The sequence below is a fragment of the Sardina pilchardus genome, chromosome 7 (assembly GCF_963854185.1).
Source record: "Sardina pilchardus chromosome 7, fSarPil1.1, whole genome shotgun sequence".
Classification (NCBI taxonomy): Eukaryota; Metazoa; Chordata; class Actinopteri; order Clupeiformes; family Clupeidae; genus Sardina; species Sardina pilchardus.
In genome coordinates, this window is record NC_085000.1 from 18,592,673 (window position 1) to 18,610,227 (window position 17,555).

The 17,555-nt window shown below is 44.6% G+C and overlaps 1 protein-coding gene across 1 annotated transcript in view; it reads right to left on the reverse strand.

Moving 5' to 3' along the window:
• Nucleotides 1–246: 246 nt before the first annotated feature.
• Nucleotides 247–17,555, reverse strand: part of LOC134087516 (teashirt homolog 2) — a 47,032-nt gene continuing 29,723 nt past the window's right edge. Inside the window, exon 2 of the mRNA XM_062541058.1 lies at nt 247–4,058. Coding sequence (XP_062397042.1) covers nt 1,033–4,058 — 3,026 coding nt within the window. The 3' untranslated portion in view covers nt 247–1,032. The remainder of the gene's footprint in view (nt 4,059–17,555) is intronic.

The following is a 17,555-nucleotide window of genomic DNA, read 5'->3' on the forward strand; positions in this document are numbered from 1 at the left end:
TTTTAAATCATAAGCCGCCTATTTAAAGCAACCACTTATATTTTCATCCAATATTATTACATGTTTAATATCCTGGCTTCTGTCAAGGAACACTATACTGATTGTATCAAATACTTCAATGAATAAATAATTCTTCCACATATTTGTATAATTGTACTGTATATTGTTATAATGCTAGAAATTCCAGCAATTACCCATTCATTTAGGCAGTCAGTGTGAAGGCATATCTAAACAAGCAAACACAGATTGGTAGAAAATGTTAATGTTTTATTTATATTGGTATAAAAGTTGCAGGTACCCCTCATCTCAAAATTCTCCACAAGATCAGACTCTCTTTGCCACAATGCTATATGTACATTTATATCGGACACCATTTATTTCCAAACCTTCCAAGACCTGTAAGCTCATACTGATTCTGAGCCAGAACTGGTGATTAAACATTTATTAAAGTGCTTTCCTCATCTATCATTTGCCACACAAAATATTTACAAAGCAAACATACTGTACATTTGGGTAAATGTGCTAATGTGGATCAGACCACCCGCTGGCACATCAGTGCAACATGCAGGTGTTTTACTAGAGTTGGAAATTACAATTAATGAACCAAATGGTCTTTGTTTAACAAAGTAATACAATAAAAATTGCCTTATCATACAAATAAATAGTAGTCATAGCCAGAGCTATTGCATGCAAACATCAGCAATTATGTTTCAAGCAGTAATACAGTTCATTACTGTGAACACATGAGCAGGGTGCAGACATCAGTTGATGAATTTACATTAACAAAAAAGAAAACTTTCTCTTCATTTTAGTCCAGTTTCCATGTCCATATGATGCTCTATGGTTTTCTATTAATTGCTATCTTAAATTTTAATAAGCACACAACTTAATGCTGAACTTAATGTCATTGGGAAGTGTAAAAATGTGACCCGTTTTTCCTGTAACAAAACCAAAAAACAACAACAAAAAAAAGAAAAGAGCAATGACACTGAAGGATCAAGAAAACGGCAGGTAGTAAAAGACATGGACATGCTACTCTTTGTCCATTTCAACAAATTGTGAATGATTCTCTGGGGATTTACTGTGAGTTTTGCTCAGGTGGAGCTTGACGGCGTGATTACTAGCAAATGTCCGACTGCAAAGCTTGCATTTGAACTTAGAGTCACCCTCCTCTTCTGCATTCACCGACTCCAAGGCCCTAACAGTCAGAGCCTTCGGCAGCTCGGGCTCTGTCACGACTTTAGTCTGGTGGTCCATAGGCAATTTACACATGTCTTTGATCTGAAAGCCAAGATGGGACTCCAGGTGGATTATGAAAGCTGGTGGTGTCCTGAACTGGGATGCACAGTCGTTGCAGTAAAACACTGGGTGCCCTGTGTCCATGTTCTTCAGAAACTTGGTCCCACCTGTTTTGCGGAGCTGGTATTTCACATTGGCTAGCCAGTGGCTTATGGTGGTCATTGACAGTCCGGTAAATTTTGAGATGTGCATTCTCTCCTGTGGGCCTAGATCTGATAGGAGGTACTTACCCTCCGATGTCATAAAGAGACTAGAGGCAAACTGAGCTTGCAGGATAAGGAGATGCTGGGGGTTCCAATTGGACTGTCTTCCCTTGCGTTTGTGTACAGAATAAACCTCATTAGAGACATCCTCAAATCGCCTCACATCTGTCTCAAGCTTCAGAGCTGGAATTCTGGATGGCATGGAAGGCTTTGGGGTAGTGGCCTTAGGGAGAATCTTCACCATGTCCGCTATGTCTGACAGCGCATGCTTCTGGGGCATGGGGGTGGATGTCTGCACGTGAGACGAGCTTCTCTTGTTGCTTTTATACTTTGTTAAGTCTATTGGCTGATCATTGTTTGTGAACATGAAGTTATTTCCGGAGGAACCCAGAACAGATTTTTCCAGACCTCTGCTCAGTTCTGAAAATATGGACTGTGTGCGGGCAGACAGAGCGCTTTCAGCTCTAGGATTGACTGGCTTATTAGCTTTCCCCAAGTGATTGTTCAAGACCGACTGTAGTGCACTTAGCGGGTTTATGCTAAGGACTTCTTGGGAGTCACCGAGGAGCTCCGAGGCACCAATGTGGCCGTTGCTGGCGGGGGGGCTTGGGGAAGTTTTGCCTCTATCTGAGAGTGCTGGGCTCTGCTTGTCTTTGATCACATCCCTTCCTTCAGTTCCACAGTCTGTGTCCAGCTTTGAAGAGGAGGAAGAATCATCCTGACAGTCGCTGTCGACATTCTCTTCTAGATCTAACTTCAGGCTCTCCTTTGCATCACTGTTACCCACTTTCTCCTTCTTGATGTCTGAGCCATGATGTCCCTGCAATCCTTCAAGGCCCCCACTTCCCTGATAAAATTTTCCCTTTGGGGCAATAGGCCTCAACTTGGGGTTAAAAGTCTGTTTGAGCGGAATGGGAGGAGACGCTGCGAGGGGTGTGCTCTTGATTACCCCTGAGAGTTGATAGGCTGCATGGATGCTGGGGTAGGCACTCCAGCTCGGAGTTCCTGTTTGGGCTTTGTTGATGGCAGAGGCTACTGTGTTAGCTAAAGATTTCAAGATATCCTCCCCTCCACCTGATGCTTGTTCCAGATCCTCCTCCCGTAAGTATGGATATTTCAATGAGCCATCACCTTGCTTCTGATCTTCTTTCAATTCCTTCTCTTCATTTTCCTCAGCTTTTTCCAGTGTTTTTTCCATCTGGGGACTCTTCTCTTTCTCTCCTGTGGCAGCACTCTTTGGGGAAGTCTTCCCTCCCTCGTTCTCAGTACCGGCAGGCTCAGCTAGCACTTGCATCTTCTCTATGGCTAGTGGGTCAAGCGCTAACTGCTTTCCCTTCTTGGAGGCAGAACTGGTCACTTTGATGAAGTGTCCAGTGACCATCATGTGGGTGGTCAGCTGCTGTAGGGTGTCATGTGAACTTCCACACTCCATGCACTTCAGTATTTGGGACTTGCATGTCTCAAACTGCCACGTGTAGCTAGCACCGTTCTGATAGCCGTAGCGGTTGTTGGGAGTGTTAGCAGAGAGGCCTGAGGAGGACCTCTGGGCCTCAGCGTAGCCTGCTACTCCGGTCGTGGAGTCAGGAGAGCATGGCCTGGTGACCTCAAACACACGTTTCTTTGCTGGTGGGACTAATTTAGGGGTCATTACTGGAATTGGTTCTTTCAAAGGCACTTTCTGGTAATGTTTAGTTTTTATCATGTGAACACTGAGGTCCTGCAGGGAGTCGAAGGAATGGCCACAGAACATGCACTTCAACACTTTCTGGGCATCCTCCTTTCCCTCCATGTCCTGCATGTTCCTCTTGCGGCCTTTAGATGAGGAAGTGGAAGCAATGTTTTTTTTGCTGTGGTTGTCATCCTGGTAATGGCCACTCTTGTTCATGTGGACTGTAAGCTCAACAAGAGTATCATAGGCAGCGCTGCAATCCTTGCAGCGGAAACGGCTGGCTCCTGTGAAGACGGCTCCGCAGGCCTTGCTGCTCTGCCGGTACAAGTGCACAGAGCTGAAGAGGTTGGGCTTGGCCACGCTGGGTTTAGGGGACAGGGTCTGCTGCAGGGTTTTGGACAGTGCATTCTGATGCCAGTCAAACTCAGTCTTTGTAGCGCTGCCGTTGGTGCTGTCGCAGTTTGTCGCTTTGCCGTTGTTGCCAGCGTTTGCCTTCACATTCACTCCAATTCCTGTCCAGTAGGAGTCGGACAGGAAATTGGCGTAGGCAGCTCTCATCTTCTCCAAGCTGTTGTGCATCTCCTCCTTCAGCTTTGACACACGACCCTCGTCCTCTTTTTGGCTCTGAGGAGAAGACACAGACGCTTTGAAGTCGGAGAGACGGTCACTGTTGTCGCTTAGGTGGGACTCCAGCTCTAGCTCCTGATTGGACAACACGCTGAGGGGAGAGTTCTGGAGACTGTCGCTGCTTTTGTTGTCCGTCTCTCTCTCCTCCGGGGCCTTAGGGCTGGTGGTCCTGTCTGAAATGTCCTCCTCGTTCGGGGGCTCCTGCTCTGCTCCATCCTCCTCCATGATGGGCTCTGGTAAGCCAGCCTCATCCTCGTAAACTGAAACAGAAAAAAAGAAACAAAAATGGAACAATTAGGAAAATCAAGACAATCCAGAAAAAAACATCCATTTTCCTGTCTGTTACATCCTTGGACTGTTCACATGTGGAGTGGAGAATTGTGTGGAGAATTGTTGATCTATGTGTATATATTTTAAAGTAATAATGACAAAAAAAAAGAAATTTAAGGTAGTTAATTAAATGCAACGCTGATCTGAATACAAGTACTACATCAGTAGTCAGGTGTGAAGCGAATTAAGTGAATTGTCCTGTTTAATTGCAAACACATCAGTTGTAATGTACTATAATTTTGCAGATTATAAAAATGATTATTTCAGATAATCTCCCTTACACTCATCTTCATTCTGTGCCTGACAAGACAATAACTAGCTCTTATCACTGGCATCATACGCCTGTGTCTTACTATCTGACACTAACATTATTGCCTCAATTACCTGCTAATTAGGCAACAGTGCTTAATTGACAGATTTGTCATCAAGTGATCTGATATATTTTGCAATGCTGCAATTAATGCTGCTTTCTTTGGTCCTGATAAGTAAGGGATAACGGCCGACGAGGTGACCGGTTCGATGGAAATAATGGCTAGGTGGAGGTCTAGAACTCCGGCGACGTGCGAAGCACGGAGACGGAGTTACCTCCGCCGTGCCATTATTTCCATCGAACCGGTCGACCTCGAAGGCCGTTATCCCGCTTATCTCCCGTTTGTATTCATAACCTGTATATTTAGAACATAGTTTTATTCCACCGTTGCGTCCGTTAACATCGCTAAAACTGTCTTGACTGTGGGACTACTTTCCGCCACATATCAACTTTCTACTTGCAGGACAAAACTGCCGTTACTAGTTCTAAATGGATGGTTGCTATGGCCAAAAGCCAGTCGTTAGTTCTAAATGGCTGGTTGCTACGGCCAAAAGCCAGTCGTTAGTTCTATCTCTGCCGTTGTCAAGCGGGCATTTCCCAGGATTCTGATTAACTTTAACTTTGAAAGATCGCTACTTTTATAGCCTACATGGCATCCAACTAGCTACAATCCACCTCCGTCATATGCTACAATGTTACTATGGTTCTGCACGTCTGTATTTCAGCTTGGATGCAACGTGACAGTTCAATTAAACTTCGCAACGAGTTTGGCGAATTAATATTCAAGTGTGATACGGGAACTACTTCAAAGGTAGCAGGTTATACGAAGTTAATGGCCACCCCATCAGCCAATCAGAGAAGAGAATTCCATTGTTGAGGGAGATAATACAGTATATGTGTCAAAAGAATAACCTGATAGTCACAAAATGGACAAAAATAGAATGAACACATTTGCCTTTTGTCTAATGTGTGTAACCTACATGCATTCAAAAATGGTGATCTGGTTGAGGTAACCAAAAAAAGATGAGTTAGCATTTCAAATATTTTAAAATTTGCCCTTTATTTTTTGCAAGCAGTTTTGGGTCTACTTTTATTTTAAAAATACATTGGACATTACAGCTGTAGACGAGGCACTTATGCGTTTCATGTAGTTAATATTTCCTTTTGAGTTACTGAACAGGAAGTGAGGGGAAGAGCTGAATGTGAGCACCAGAAGTGCAGCTCTGCAGCCCCTTAGAGCGTCCACGGCCTTTGGATTCTGAAAATAAGACTTTTTTTTTATCAATATTTCACAAGTGCCTCAGGAGAAGGCCTGGAGGTGAGCTCCTGCCAGCTAATGGATTGAGATCGAAACGGGCTTCAGCCTTTCAAAACAAACATGGATAACGGCAGAGCTGGGAGACACTTGCATTCACACACACCAGAGACTCTCTCACAATGCTCCGTGACCTTGATCTACTGTACAAAGTTTTTCTTTTTTTCTTTTTTTTTTTAATGGCTGACCAAGTTGGCCGATTGCTCCCAAAACGCCCTCTCAGAACGTGGCATGTGAGAGTGGGAGAGGGAGTCATCTTTTATGCATGCCTTTCTGTATATATAGTTTTCACAGAGAGGTGGAGCACTACTGACTATGACTGGCTTTGAGCTTGACATCTTAACTGCTGGATACTGTCCAGAGTGGAGCTTCCAGTCAGGAGCGTGGAAGAGGACGAAGCGGTGTTTGTGTAGACTCTCCCACTTCCTGTGTCAATGCTTATTTCCGTTAATGCTGTGACTGAGGTGGGACTGAGCTGGTCAAAAGTCCAAAATATGAAAATACAAAACAATCAAATCAAATATTTTCCATCCATTGGGCTATCAGGTTGTGGCACTTGCTAAGGCTGAATGTATATATACTGTATTAATCTGCATTAATCTATTTCACTAACGTAAGGAAATCTTCTTTGTAACACACACACACACACACACACACACACACACACGAACCATTTCTCTGGATGACTGGGTGTCCTTCCCAGTTCATCACTAAAAGTTGTGTGTGTGGTGTGCATGTGTGTGTTGAGTGAGGAAATGTGTGAGAGAGCATCAAGTGAGGCTTTTAATACAAGCAGCAGGTCTCAGGACCACAAGATCATACACAAGGGCAGGAACCTCCCCAGCTGCAGATACATGTAAGCCGACTGAACCTTAAAGTCACACGGTAAGGACACGGTAACTCTTCATGATAAGGTATTAACAAACCATTTACAAGGTATTACTAAATGTTAGTTACCTACAGTATTTGCTATCCATTAAATAACATTGATTGCTTACAAGTATCTTATAATTCACTTAAAATATATATAAAATATAGATAGATAGATAATAGAGATAGATAGATAGATTTACTATATTGATACTTTATTGATCCCCAAGGGGAAATTGAAGAAATATGAAATGTTAGTTATATATTTATCAGCTTGTGTAAGAAAGTGAGATGGTTAACTTATCTAACATATTTATTAAACCTTATCATAAAACCTTACCTAATTGTTAACATGCACATACTGTATATAGAAATGCTGAACTTCAGCAGGATAATTTTATATATATAGGCAGAATACTCGAACAACACACCAAACATGACAGAGCCTGTGCTGTCTCAAGCCAGTGAATGTTGCTCTCGGGTCTAACTAGGCTTCCAAAATAAGAGGCTGGCAGACCGACTCTGAGATTTAGCATGTCATAAACTCCTGTAAACCAACCAATCTGTGTCACTGCAAATTTATCTCCTCAGACAGGAATATGCAGAGGTCAGAAAACCTGGGGTGTCCGTCATAAATCAGCCCCTTGAAGTGTTTATAAGATTAATCCTTTGGAACAGAGTCCTGGCATAGCATGGGCCCGCTTTCTGAGACAGGCCCACTCTAGAGCCAAACTCCTCACTGTGTGTGGAGACTAGGGAAGGAGCTGAGGGCAAGAGGTGGACAAACTCCTGAGAATAGACTCGATATAGGGACATGAGTTTTGAGACCAGACAGAGACGGTGAAATACTCTAAGTGGGACAATCACAATATTCTCACAATCACTGAAGCTATCCAATGAATGCCAGAGACATTCATTTTTTAGCTGTTTTAGTTTCTGTACATACATATACTGTATGTATGTATGTACAGTATGTATGTATGTATGTATGTATGTATGTACTGTATGTATGTATCTATGTGCACTCTATCAATAGGCAATCTTGAGAGAGTATTCTGTTCTTTTAGCTAAATGTTGTGGTTTACACTTTAATAGTGTGTAATAGTGTGCCATATCATACATTGGGTGTCTACATTTCCCATGATATTCATACTCCTTGAGACAAGTGTAACTGACCTTCTAACCCTCTGGTGGGTGTGTTAACATATTTGAGAGAAATCAGTACAAACATCAACATTTGTCCCTGAGAATGCCAACATTTCCCCACATTGATCGTACCAGCCAAAGTGGGCAGCCGGGACTTGGCCAGGAGACAGCTGCAATATCTCCAGCCTTTTGTGAGTATCCATGTGGTAACACTATCTTCAGAGGGCCCAGGGTAAATCAGAGGGGCTGCTGACAGCTCCATGTGTCTGTGTCTCTCTGTCATGCGTGCCTTGCCAGCCCCGGCCCTGTGTCTCAGGCTACAGTTTTTGCAGAGCACAAATCAATAGCTCTTTTTACTTCCCATTGATTGCCCAGCAGTGGGAGCGACCTAAGCAGCGCTGTTATGACATTTCTAGATTTCCCCCTGTCCTTGGAACAATCAATTACAAGCACATGGCAATCAAAACCTCTTTGCAAAATGAACCTGCTCCATGACATTTTCATCTGGTGGATTTATGCCATGCTTTAAAAAAGTGGGAGAGTGAGAGAGAGAGCAAGCCCCACGGTGTCCTGCATGAAAAAGCCTGCACACACACACACACACACACACACACACACACACACACACACACACACACACACACACAAACACACATACACACACACGCGCACACACACACACACTGTGAAAAAGAAGACTTCTCCTTTTCCCCCTCTGATAACTTTTGACTCTGCCTTGTACTACACAGACTTTGCGCACACATATGCACTAGTTTTGTTTTCATTGTTGTGTATATGTATGTGAATATTTGTATGTAGGTCTGTGTTGAACTGTTGATTTTAACAGTGGTGTTAATGGTACAGCCCCCTTCCCCCACACACACGTCCTATAGTGGTTCAGTCCAATCACTAATTGGTTAATTGGCCTAGCCTATTTAAGGCAGGGCTCTTTCACTGATAGGGAGGTCACATATGAGAGACACACGGGAGACAGGGAAGCCACATGGGAAGAGCTGGAGGTCCAGGAGTAAAGGGAAGTCTTTTTCATTTGAAGTTTACAAAAAAGTAACCCTTGCTTGCTGTGAGGCAAAGGGGAAAGTTTGGTCCATAGATTTGCAAAGTCGCCTTGTATGGATCTGTTGCCTAGTTTGGTGCCTGGTTTGGTGCCTAGTCTGTTGCCTAGTTTGGTGCCTGGTTTGGTGCCTAGTCTGTTGCCTAGTTTGGTGCCTGGTTTGGTGCCTAGTCTGTTGCCTAGTTTGGTGCCTGGTTTGGTGCCTAGTTGTTGCCTGGAAGAACCCTGTATCATGCCTGGACCCGGATTGTGATTCCCTGATCTGCCCGTCAATCAAATAAATGACTATTTTTTGTATGCGGAACTGCTGTCTCCTGCCATCTCCTTCCTCAACACCAACACATCCAGTGTCACACCTCCCACAACATGGGGTGACCGCCTCGGTCCCTCACATTTGGTGGCAGCGGTGGGATGGTACGACCTCGGGGATACTGGAGAAAGGAAGACGGGAGCAAAGCAACTCTGCAGAAACTGACTTGTTGAGCATTGGCCAGAGCAGCCCTGGTGGAGATTACGGGGCCAAGAGAGCAGCAGCGCTGGATGAGGACCTGCTGCAAGGTGGGGAGGTCGACTGTGACCAGGCGGAGACCGGAAGGGCCGTCCAGGAGTGCCTACCTACACCCCACAGCAAAGGCGACCTCAAACCAGTGCTGGCTGCAGCAGTTGTGCCAATTGCCTGGCCCGGAACCATTTCCCAGGTACTAGCGGAGGACAATGGGGCAGACTTCTGTCTCACCACCTGGTTGGTGAGACTTCAGAGGGGGAAGGAAATGTGAAAAAGAAGACTTCTCCTTTTCCCCCTCTGATAACTTTTGACTCTGCCTTGTACTACACAGACTTTGCGCACACATATGCACTAGTTTTGTTTTCATTGTTGTGTATATGTATGTGAATATTTGTATGTAGGTCTGTGTTGAACTGTTGATTTTAACAGTGGTGTTAATGGTACAGCCCCCTTCCCCCACACACACGTCCTATAGTGGTTCAGTCCAATCACTAATTGGTTAATTGGCCTAGCCTATTTAAGGCAGGGCTCTTTCACTGATAGGGAGGTCACATATGAGAGACACACGGGAGACAGGGAAGCCACATGGGAAGAGCTGGAGGTCCAGGAGTAAAGGGAAGTCTTTTTCATTTGAAGTTTACAAAAAAGTAACCCTTGCTTGCTGTGAGGCAAAGGGGAAAGTTTGGTCCATAGATTTGCAAAGTCGCCTTGTATGGATCTGTTGCCTAGTTTGGTGCCTGGTTTGGTGCCTAGTCTGTTGCCTAGTTTGGTGCCTGGTTTGGTGCCTAGTCTGTTGCCTAGTTTGGTGCCTGGTTTGGTGCCTAGTCTGTTGCCTAGTTTGGTGCCTGGTTTGGTGCCTAGTTGTTGCCTGGAAGAACCCTGTATCATGCCTGGACCCGGATTGTGATTCCCTGATCTGCCCGTCAATCAAATAAATGACTATTTTTTGTATGCGGAACTGCTGTCTCCTGCCATCTCCTTCCTCAACACCAACACATCCAGTGTCACACCTCCCACAACATGGGGTGACCGCCTCGGTCCCTCACACACACACACACACACACACACACACACACACACACACACACACACACACACACACACACACACACACACACACCAGGTCAGGCATAGAAACAAAGTAAAGTGCTGTGTTTTACCACTGAGAGGAAGGCTTTGGTGAATTTCATTTGTGTTACTTTTATTTGCAATAAAAACAAGTTGTATTGCAGCACATTTCTCTGTGCACTCAGTAACATGCCAACCTTCCCAAAGTACATATACCTTCCCTAAGATATGCAAGCTAGGTGTGCCAGATAGTCTTGTACTGCCTTTTCCAGAAAGTGGAGATCCTGGGCTCTGTAGTGAAGTTTACCCAAATGCCAAATGGCTTCCATTGTGATCATCTTCTGTGATGAATATCTATCAATGTTGAAAATCCACTGACAATGTGACATGTCATGTACAGTAACCACTGAATCTACTACTAAGGACTATGCCATTCAAAACATCAAAAATGTACCACCTGAGCTGTACGAGTAGCGCCATAATATTAGGATCAGAACTGCAATAGCCTGTAGAGTTTTGGGGGTCTCTGGGTTACACCATCAGAAATGGGTCGTTGAGGAGCTCAATGAGAGTGTATAGGCCTGTGTGGGGGCATGGGCCTATCCTTAAGAGGCTCATTTGAACACACTGTCAATGTGAAGCCCGAGGCAGAGAGTGCTAATTCACACTCTTTACATCTGTTTCTGTCTCAGTCATATGAAGATGTCCTGCACCCCAAAATACAACAGGACACCTTAGTAAGGTGATACAATTTTTAGACAGATATGTTTAAATCAGCAAAGGAATTGCAATCCCGACCCTATTGTTTCATGGAGGCGTCAAGACTCCAGAGTAAGTCAATTTGAAATGTTTGAAAAGTACGTCTGAACATTTTTACAATACTTTTCAGAAACAACATCTCCTGTATTGCACATACTCGTCCGCACGAGCAGCATGATTTCAGTTGCTGCTGCAGCTGTACAGTATGGAAGTACAGGGCTGCCTCAAGAACAACACTATAGCGAGCAAAAAGAGACAGAGTGAAAACACTGAAGGGAGAGAAGGGAAATGCAGAAAAGGAAAAAGAAAAAAACTCTTCCCAAAAAACTGAGCTGTGTGATGATGGGGTCAGATCTGGACACCATGCCACTGAAAGATGATGGTTAATTTTTGTATGCATGACGGGCATGTTCCTTAAAGCCGAATTACCTACTTCACTAAACAGGAGTCACTCATGCAGATAAACGCGGTGCTTTCATACACCCACACATGAAATATTTAATGGCCTAATATAATCAAATAGAGACCCACAATTCAGAAGGGACAAGGCAGCAAAGTTACACATGGAAATTCTTCCATAATAGGAGAGGCTATATACAGAAATGAAACTGTCCACCTAGGCATTAGTCAAAGTGTCATATTTTCAAAGTGACATATTTTCACTGACATTTATGAGAATGTCTGTCCTTATATGCCCATCCTCAAACTTGTGCACACACTGCATTTATTGATTGCACACAGGGTTGTTTAATGGCACAAAAGAAGTTAGATGGCAGTGTTGATCACTTTTGAGTGTTTTCTTGGAGGTTTAGGCATTCTGCTAGATAACTAATTGTGTTCTGCGCCGCTAAGCACACTTTTAAAGGGTGAATTCTGAAGGGAGGCCAGGTTAATGATGCCATCAAAGTCAATGAACATTACACAAATTGTATGCAAATTCAATAAATTCAAGGAAACAATATAATGAACAATAGGATTTTTTATATATATATAATATATATATATATATATTCTGTATGTATAATATATATATATATATAGGTTATGTCATTCCTATGTTTTTGCCTCTCCCTGCAAGTGTGTGTGTGTGTGTGTGTGTGTTTGTGTTTGATGTCATTTGGCAGGGGTACTGCTCTTTCGCAGCTGCTGGAAGGTTGTGCTCCTGGACGCATCACTCCCCCAACTGTGTGATGAGAGCTGAGAGGCAGCAGAGGCTCAGTCAGGCTGCTTCACTGCAGCCTCAGCTCTCTCTCTCTCTCTCTCTCTCTCTCTCTCTCTCTCTCTCTCTCTCTCTCTCTCTCTCTCTCTACCTCTCTCTCTCAGACTGGTGATGTTAACTAACAGACATCATCGTCAAACTCTTTTTCTTAAGTCAGAGTAGATTACTGAATCAACTAGCCAATCATTTACTAATAAATCAATAAAAATATATATAAAATGTTTTTACAATAGTTCATAAAAAAGACGTAAAGATGATGTAACACTGTATTAATCACAAGGCAATACATTTGTAAAATATATACTGTATCTAAAATACTTATTTTATATTACAACCTAAAGTAAAACAGGAGAAGGAGAAATCTGGCGATTTTTAACATCGATCTGTAGGTGACCTCGAGAAATGGAGATCTATGTGAAAAATTACCACATTTCTCCTTTAAATCGAGTCATTGAACAATCAGAATTTTGCTTTTAGTAACGGTGGTTGATCAAGTTTAACAACTTAGTGTTCTTCGGTTTATTTTTGGACAGATATTATGTTTCAAACTCAAGACATTTTCAAGCTGCATATGCAGTGTGGGCTGCTGTTTGTGAGATTAAAGGTAAAGAGTACAAAAGCAACATTTAGCTGTGACGCTACAGTTTGCGCCGTTAATGATGGCAGAGAAGAAACCAGGCAGAGACACAGCAGACAGCACAGAAGACAGACCTATTACCTAGTTTCAGCTAATCCTGTTTGATATGGATTTTGTTTTGCTTTGTTTTGGTTTAAATACATGTTGTCATGACATGCCTATACTGATTCTGCAGCACTACTGAAACAAAACAAAACACTCCTAGTTGACAGATGCAGTCTAATGCTCTGCTTTGCTCTCTCTGTCATTACATTTGACTGAATATTGGAGCCAGCTTATAGCAGTACTTTCACTGAACAAAATCACAAAATCTTTTAATTGTATGACTACAGGGTCAGGCAACAATAGAGGCTGATTTTTTTTTTTAAAAAGTACTCAAAACATTTACGAGTAAATATGTTTCATCATATGATGCAACCATTTGCAAGGCAAAAGCATTTACAATCTTCAATGGCCCTGTTGGATTCAGACATGGGTGCTGTTAAGAGGCATTTGTCTCAGGGTCATCTCGATGCTGCGTTGATCTTAGGATGTACCTTAGTTTATCAAGGTATTTCCCTGTGTGTCCTTAGCAGGTTAGTCATCTCTAAGCACTCTGTTTGGTTGATCCAGACCTTTACACAATCTTCAGATGCATTGTCTCCCACGTAAGACCAAGACACGTGTTGCATGATTTGTGCTGCATGACTCTTTCTTATATGAATATGACCTCAAACTAATAACCACTCATTTTCAATTCCTTGTAAATACAAATTCATGAAGAGCATGTATCCTACTGTTTCTCTATCCTTGTTTGGCATTTTCTTTCTTTTTGCACTTGCTGTTCATTTTCATTTTCACTAGTCATCTCATGCATGCTCAAAGCTAGATGAATGACAATAATCAAATCCAAAGAGGTGGTTTGGAAAACGCTCTTTCAGCCTTGGCAGAACGCTCTGAGACATGGTAACTGAAAAGCACCCCAGGTGAATTGGGATCCTCAGCTTAACCCTTTGCACTCCTCTCTTGGAACACTAATAAGATGGGCATGAGAAGTGCAAATTCAGCAACCAAGTTTATGCTGATTCTAGATTTTCTTTCCTTTTGTACTACTTTCTCTTCTCCCCAGCAGCCTTTGACTCTCTCTGTACCTCTCTCTTCTTTCTAAAATTAAGACAATAAAAATATATCTCTTTGAAATCTCCTCTGTACATGCGGTTCCAACTAAAATAACCTGCAATTACGGCATCCTTATTTTGTTTTCCTAGTTAAAAACACTTATTTTCCACACCTGCAACAAATATAAATGTTGATCTCTTTAGTGAAAGAAAAAAAACGTCATAAATGTTGTTTATCATAAATACTTGGCCCACAAGTATCAAATGTAACAAGTAATACTCAGCCCATTAAGTATTAAATGTTGTTTATCATAAATACTTAGCCCACAAATGCATGATAAGGGTGGTGCGTTGTGTGTATATGTGTGTGTGTGTGTGTGTGTGTGGGGGGGGGGGGGGGGGGGGGGGGAACAACCCCCCTGTGCCGTTGCCTGTCTGGGCCCCTCCCACACACCTCCTCAGGGACACCTCGGCTGCGGGGAGTGTGTGACCGGTGCCTCATCCCACAGGGACTGACATGATCCGGTCTGATGGGGCGCCTCTGTGTAGGAGCACACAGCCCATCCTCTGCCCACCCCACTCCAGTCCAGCACATCGCAGGCCTGACCATATACCGACACGGCTGACATGAGGACAGAGCAGCACGCTGTGCACGGATGTGTCTACAATACACTGTGTGTGGATGGGCAGGGACCGAGGGCTTCTAAGCATCAGCGTTAGTCTTTCTGTGAACCAATGTGGTCTGTGTAAGTGAGTGGGCGAGAGTGTGTATTTAGGCTGTGAGAGTGCACATGTGTGTTAAGGTTGAGGTGGGAGCTGGTGAATGCTTGCACAGATTAGTACTGTAGATATCTATTCCTCTCGCTTTGCATTGGTGGTTATGGTGTCTCTGTGTGGCTTTCGAATGGACTGAAATCTGGCTATTTCTCTTCCACATACCTGTCTACTCATACCTCTATCAAAACTATGTCATCAGAAAAGTTGTTTGACAATAAACACGCTGATGGCCAATAGGTGGGCACATGTAGCTGACTAATGCAAGCTTGAGTGTGTGTGTGTGTATGTGTATCAAAACAATCTGCATCCTTTCCCCCCCCCCCGGCCTCTATATAGATCTTTCATTAGGTCCTGGAGCTCTTCCAAGACGGAGCTTCTCCTATCCCAGCAGTTTTGAGCCGCTTTCAGCAAAGGAGGCATTTTTTTTACATTCCAAGTTCATTAATAGTAGATTGCCACTTTTTCCCTTCATTAAATACAATGAGGCTCCACTGTAAATTTGGGAGCGAGAAGAGGCTCTGTCAGCTGCTTGTGCTTCTGAGGCCTCGAGACATTGCTCATATCCAGCCTCCACTGAAGATGGGAGGCAGCCAGAGGGCTGGAGGGAGAGAGAGGGAGAGAGAGAGAGAGAGAGGATGAAGAAGAAGAAGAAAGGAGGAGGTAGGAGGTTTTAAAGATGTCTTGGAAAATCCTGGCCACCAAAGTACCCCCCACTTTTGTGTGCATTCATTTTAATGGCAAATTTGTCAAGAACTGTTATCTGACACGCACACACGCACACACGCACACGCACACACACACACACACACACACAAACACAAACACACACACACGCAAACACAAATACACACACTCACAGACATATCAACACACTGTTGTCAGGCATCCTTGGCAAAATGATTAGGGCCCGCTGTTTTTTTTTTTTCCGGTGTGGCGCAAACTCCTGGATCAGCGCGGCGAGCGTTGTCACTCCTCTGACAGCCTCCTCCAAAAACAATGAGCCCAGATCCTGAGATGCGCTGGCAACCCCCTATCCCTGAAAAGTCTCTGTACCCCCCCCCCCCCCACCACCACCCCCACCCCATCCCATCCCCCGCCGACACACACACACACACACACACACACACACACACCACACACACACACCCCTCCTTTCTTGAACTGAGAGACGCGCTTGCTGTTAGTGGATATTTTGCAGTGTTGATATTCTCAGTGTTGATTAGAATGAAGAAAGCCCCGGCGCTGAATGGCGAGGCCGAGCAGCACCCCGCGGAGCGGCAGCAGCTATTGAGGGGAGATTGACAGCTCCTCTTTTGAGCCGCCGTGCCGTGCCGCTACTGCTACTGCAGCCCAGAGAGTGAGAGAGAGAGAGGAGCCGCGCTCTAAAGAGCTGCTTAAGGACTAAAGTTGCAGCTGAAAGTTTCGGCCTTGTGCTGTCTGAAGGGGGGGCGGGGGGGGGGGGGGGGCGCTTTCAGTGGGAATGAAAGTGAACCGTTCCGCTCGCTGTTGCGAGGAAGGCACCTGCGTAGTTATGTATAGAAGGTATGCGTACTAACCTTGGCTGCTGAGCCAAAACAAAAACCAAGCATTTTCCTCAGAACAACATGGAGCCTTTGATTAATGCAATTTGTTTTTAAAGGAGATGCTTGTCATTTGATACTAAAAACTGAACATGTATATTTCCCATTCACAAAACAGGCAAGTCCGATTCTCAGAGGACTTCTCTCTACGTGCTGATCTCCAGTCCATAAAGGCCAGCTGTTCCGAGGGCCATGATGAACAGGGCTGCTCTAGTGCAGGGGCTTTATATATTTACCTTCATTTGTTTGGCAACTGTCAGGGTGCTCCAGGAGTCAGGACAGGGACTGATGGAGGGGGATGAGGAAGTGCTCTTTATCCTGAGAGCCCAGCCAGAGAACGGTTAACTCATTGAAAAGAAAGTGGGCGGTCTCCGAGGAGAAGCCAACAGAACGGAACTGATACCTAGCGCGGACGGAGGGAGGTTGTACACCGGGGCTGTGAGATGTGTGTGTGTGTGTGCGTGTGCGTGTGTGTGTGTGAGTGCGCGCGGGTGAGTGTGAGGTTGAGGGGAGGCGGGGACCGGGGCGACGGAGGAGCGGCTAATGGAAATGAGTGACAGGCTTTCAGAATGATTTACAACGGGCGCCCGCGCCGCACAGCCGGCTCGTGATGGATGAGCCTGAAAGACGGAGCCCAACCATAAATCATGTCTTTGAGTCATTGACAGAGATAAAGGAGGCAGAGAAAAAGCAATGGCATTGACGTTCATTCTTCCAATAATGTACATTGACGAGTTACACTACCGAGCCTTAATTAAAAAGTGAACACCGCCTCTCTCTCTCTCTCCCTCTCCTTCTCCCCCCTCTCTCTCTCTCTCCTCTCTCTCCGTATCTCTCTCTCTCTCCCTCTCTCTCTCTCTCGCTGTGCTGATATGAATGGTAATTAAAGAGGCAGTTTCCCGGTGGCGGCCCCAGAGCTCACTTCCGCCCGTGGCTCACCGTGGCCAGATGAGATAGGGCAGAGGAGAGGAGAGATAACGTCACTCCGACACCGCACTTCACACACACACGCACGCACGCACGCACGCACGCACGCACGCACGCACGCACGCACGCACGCACGCACGCACAC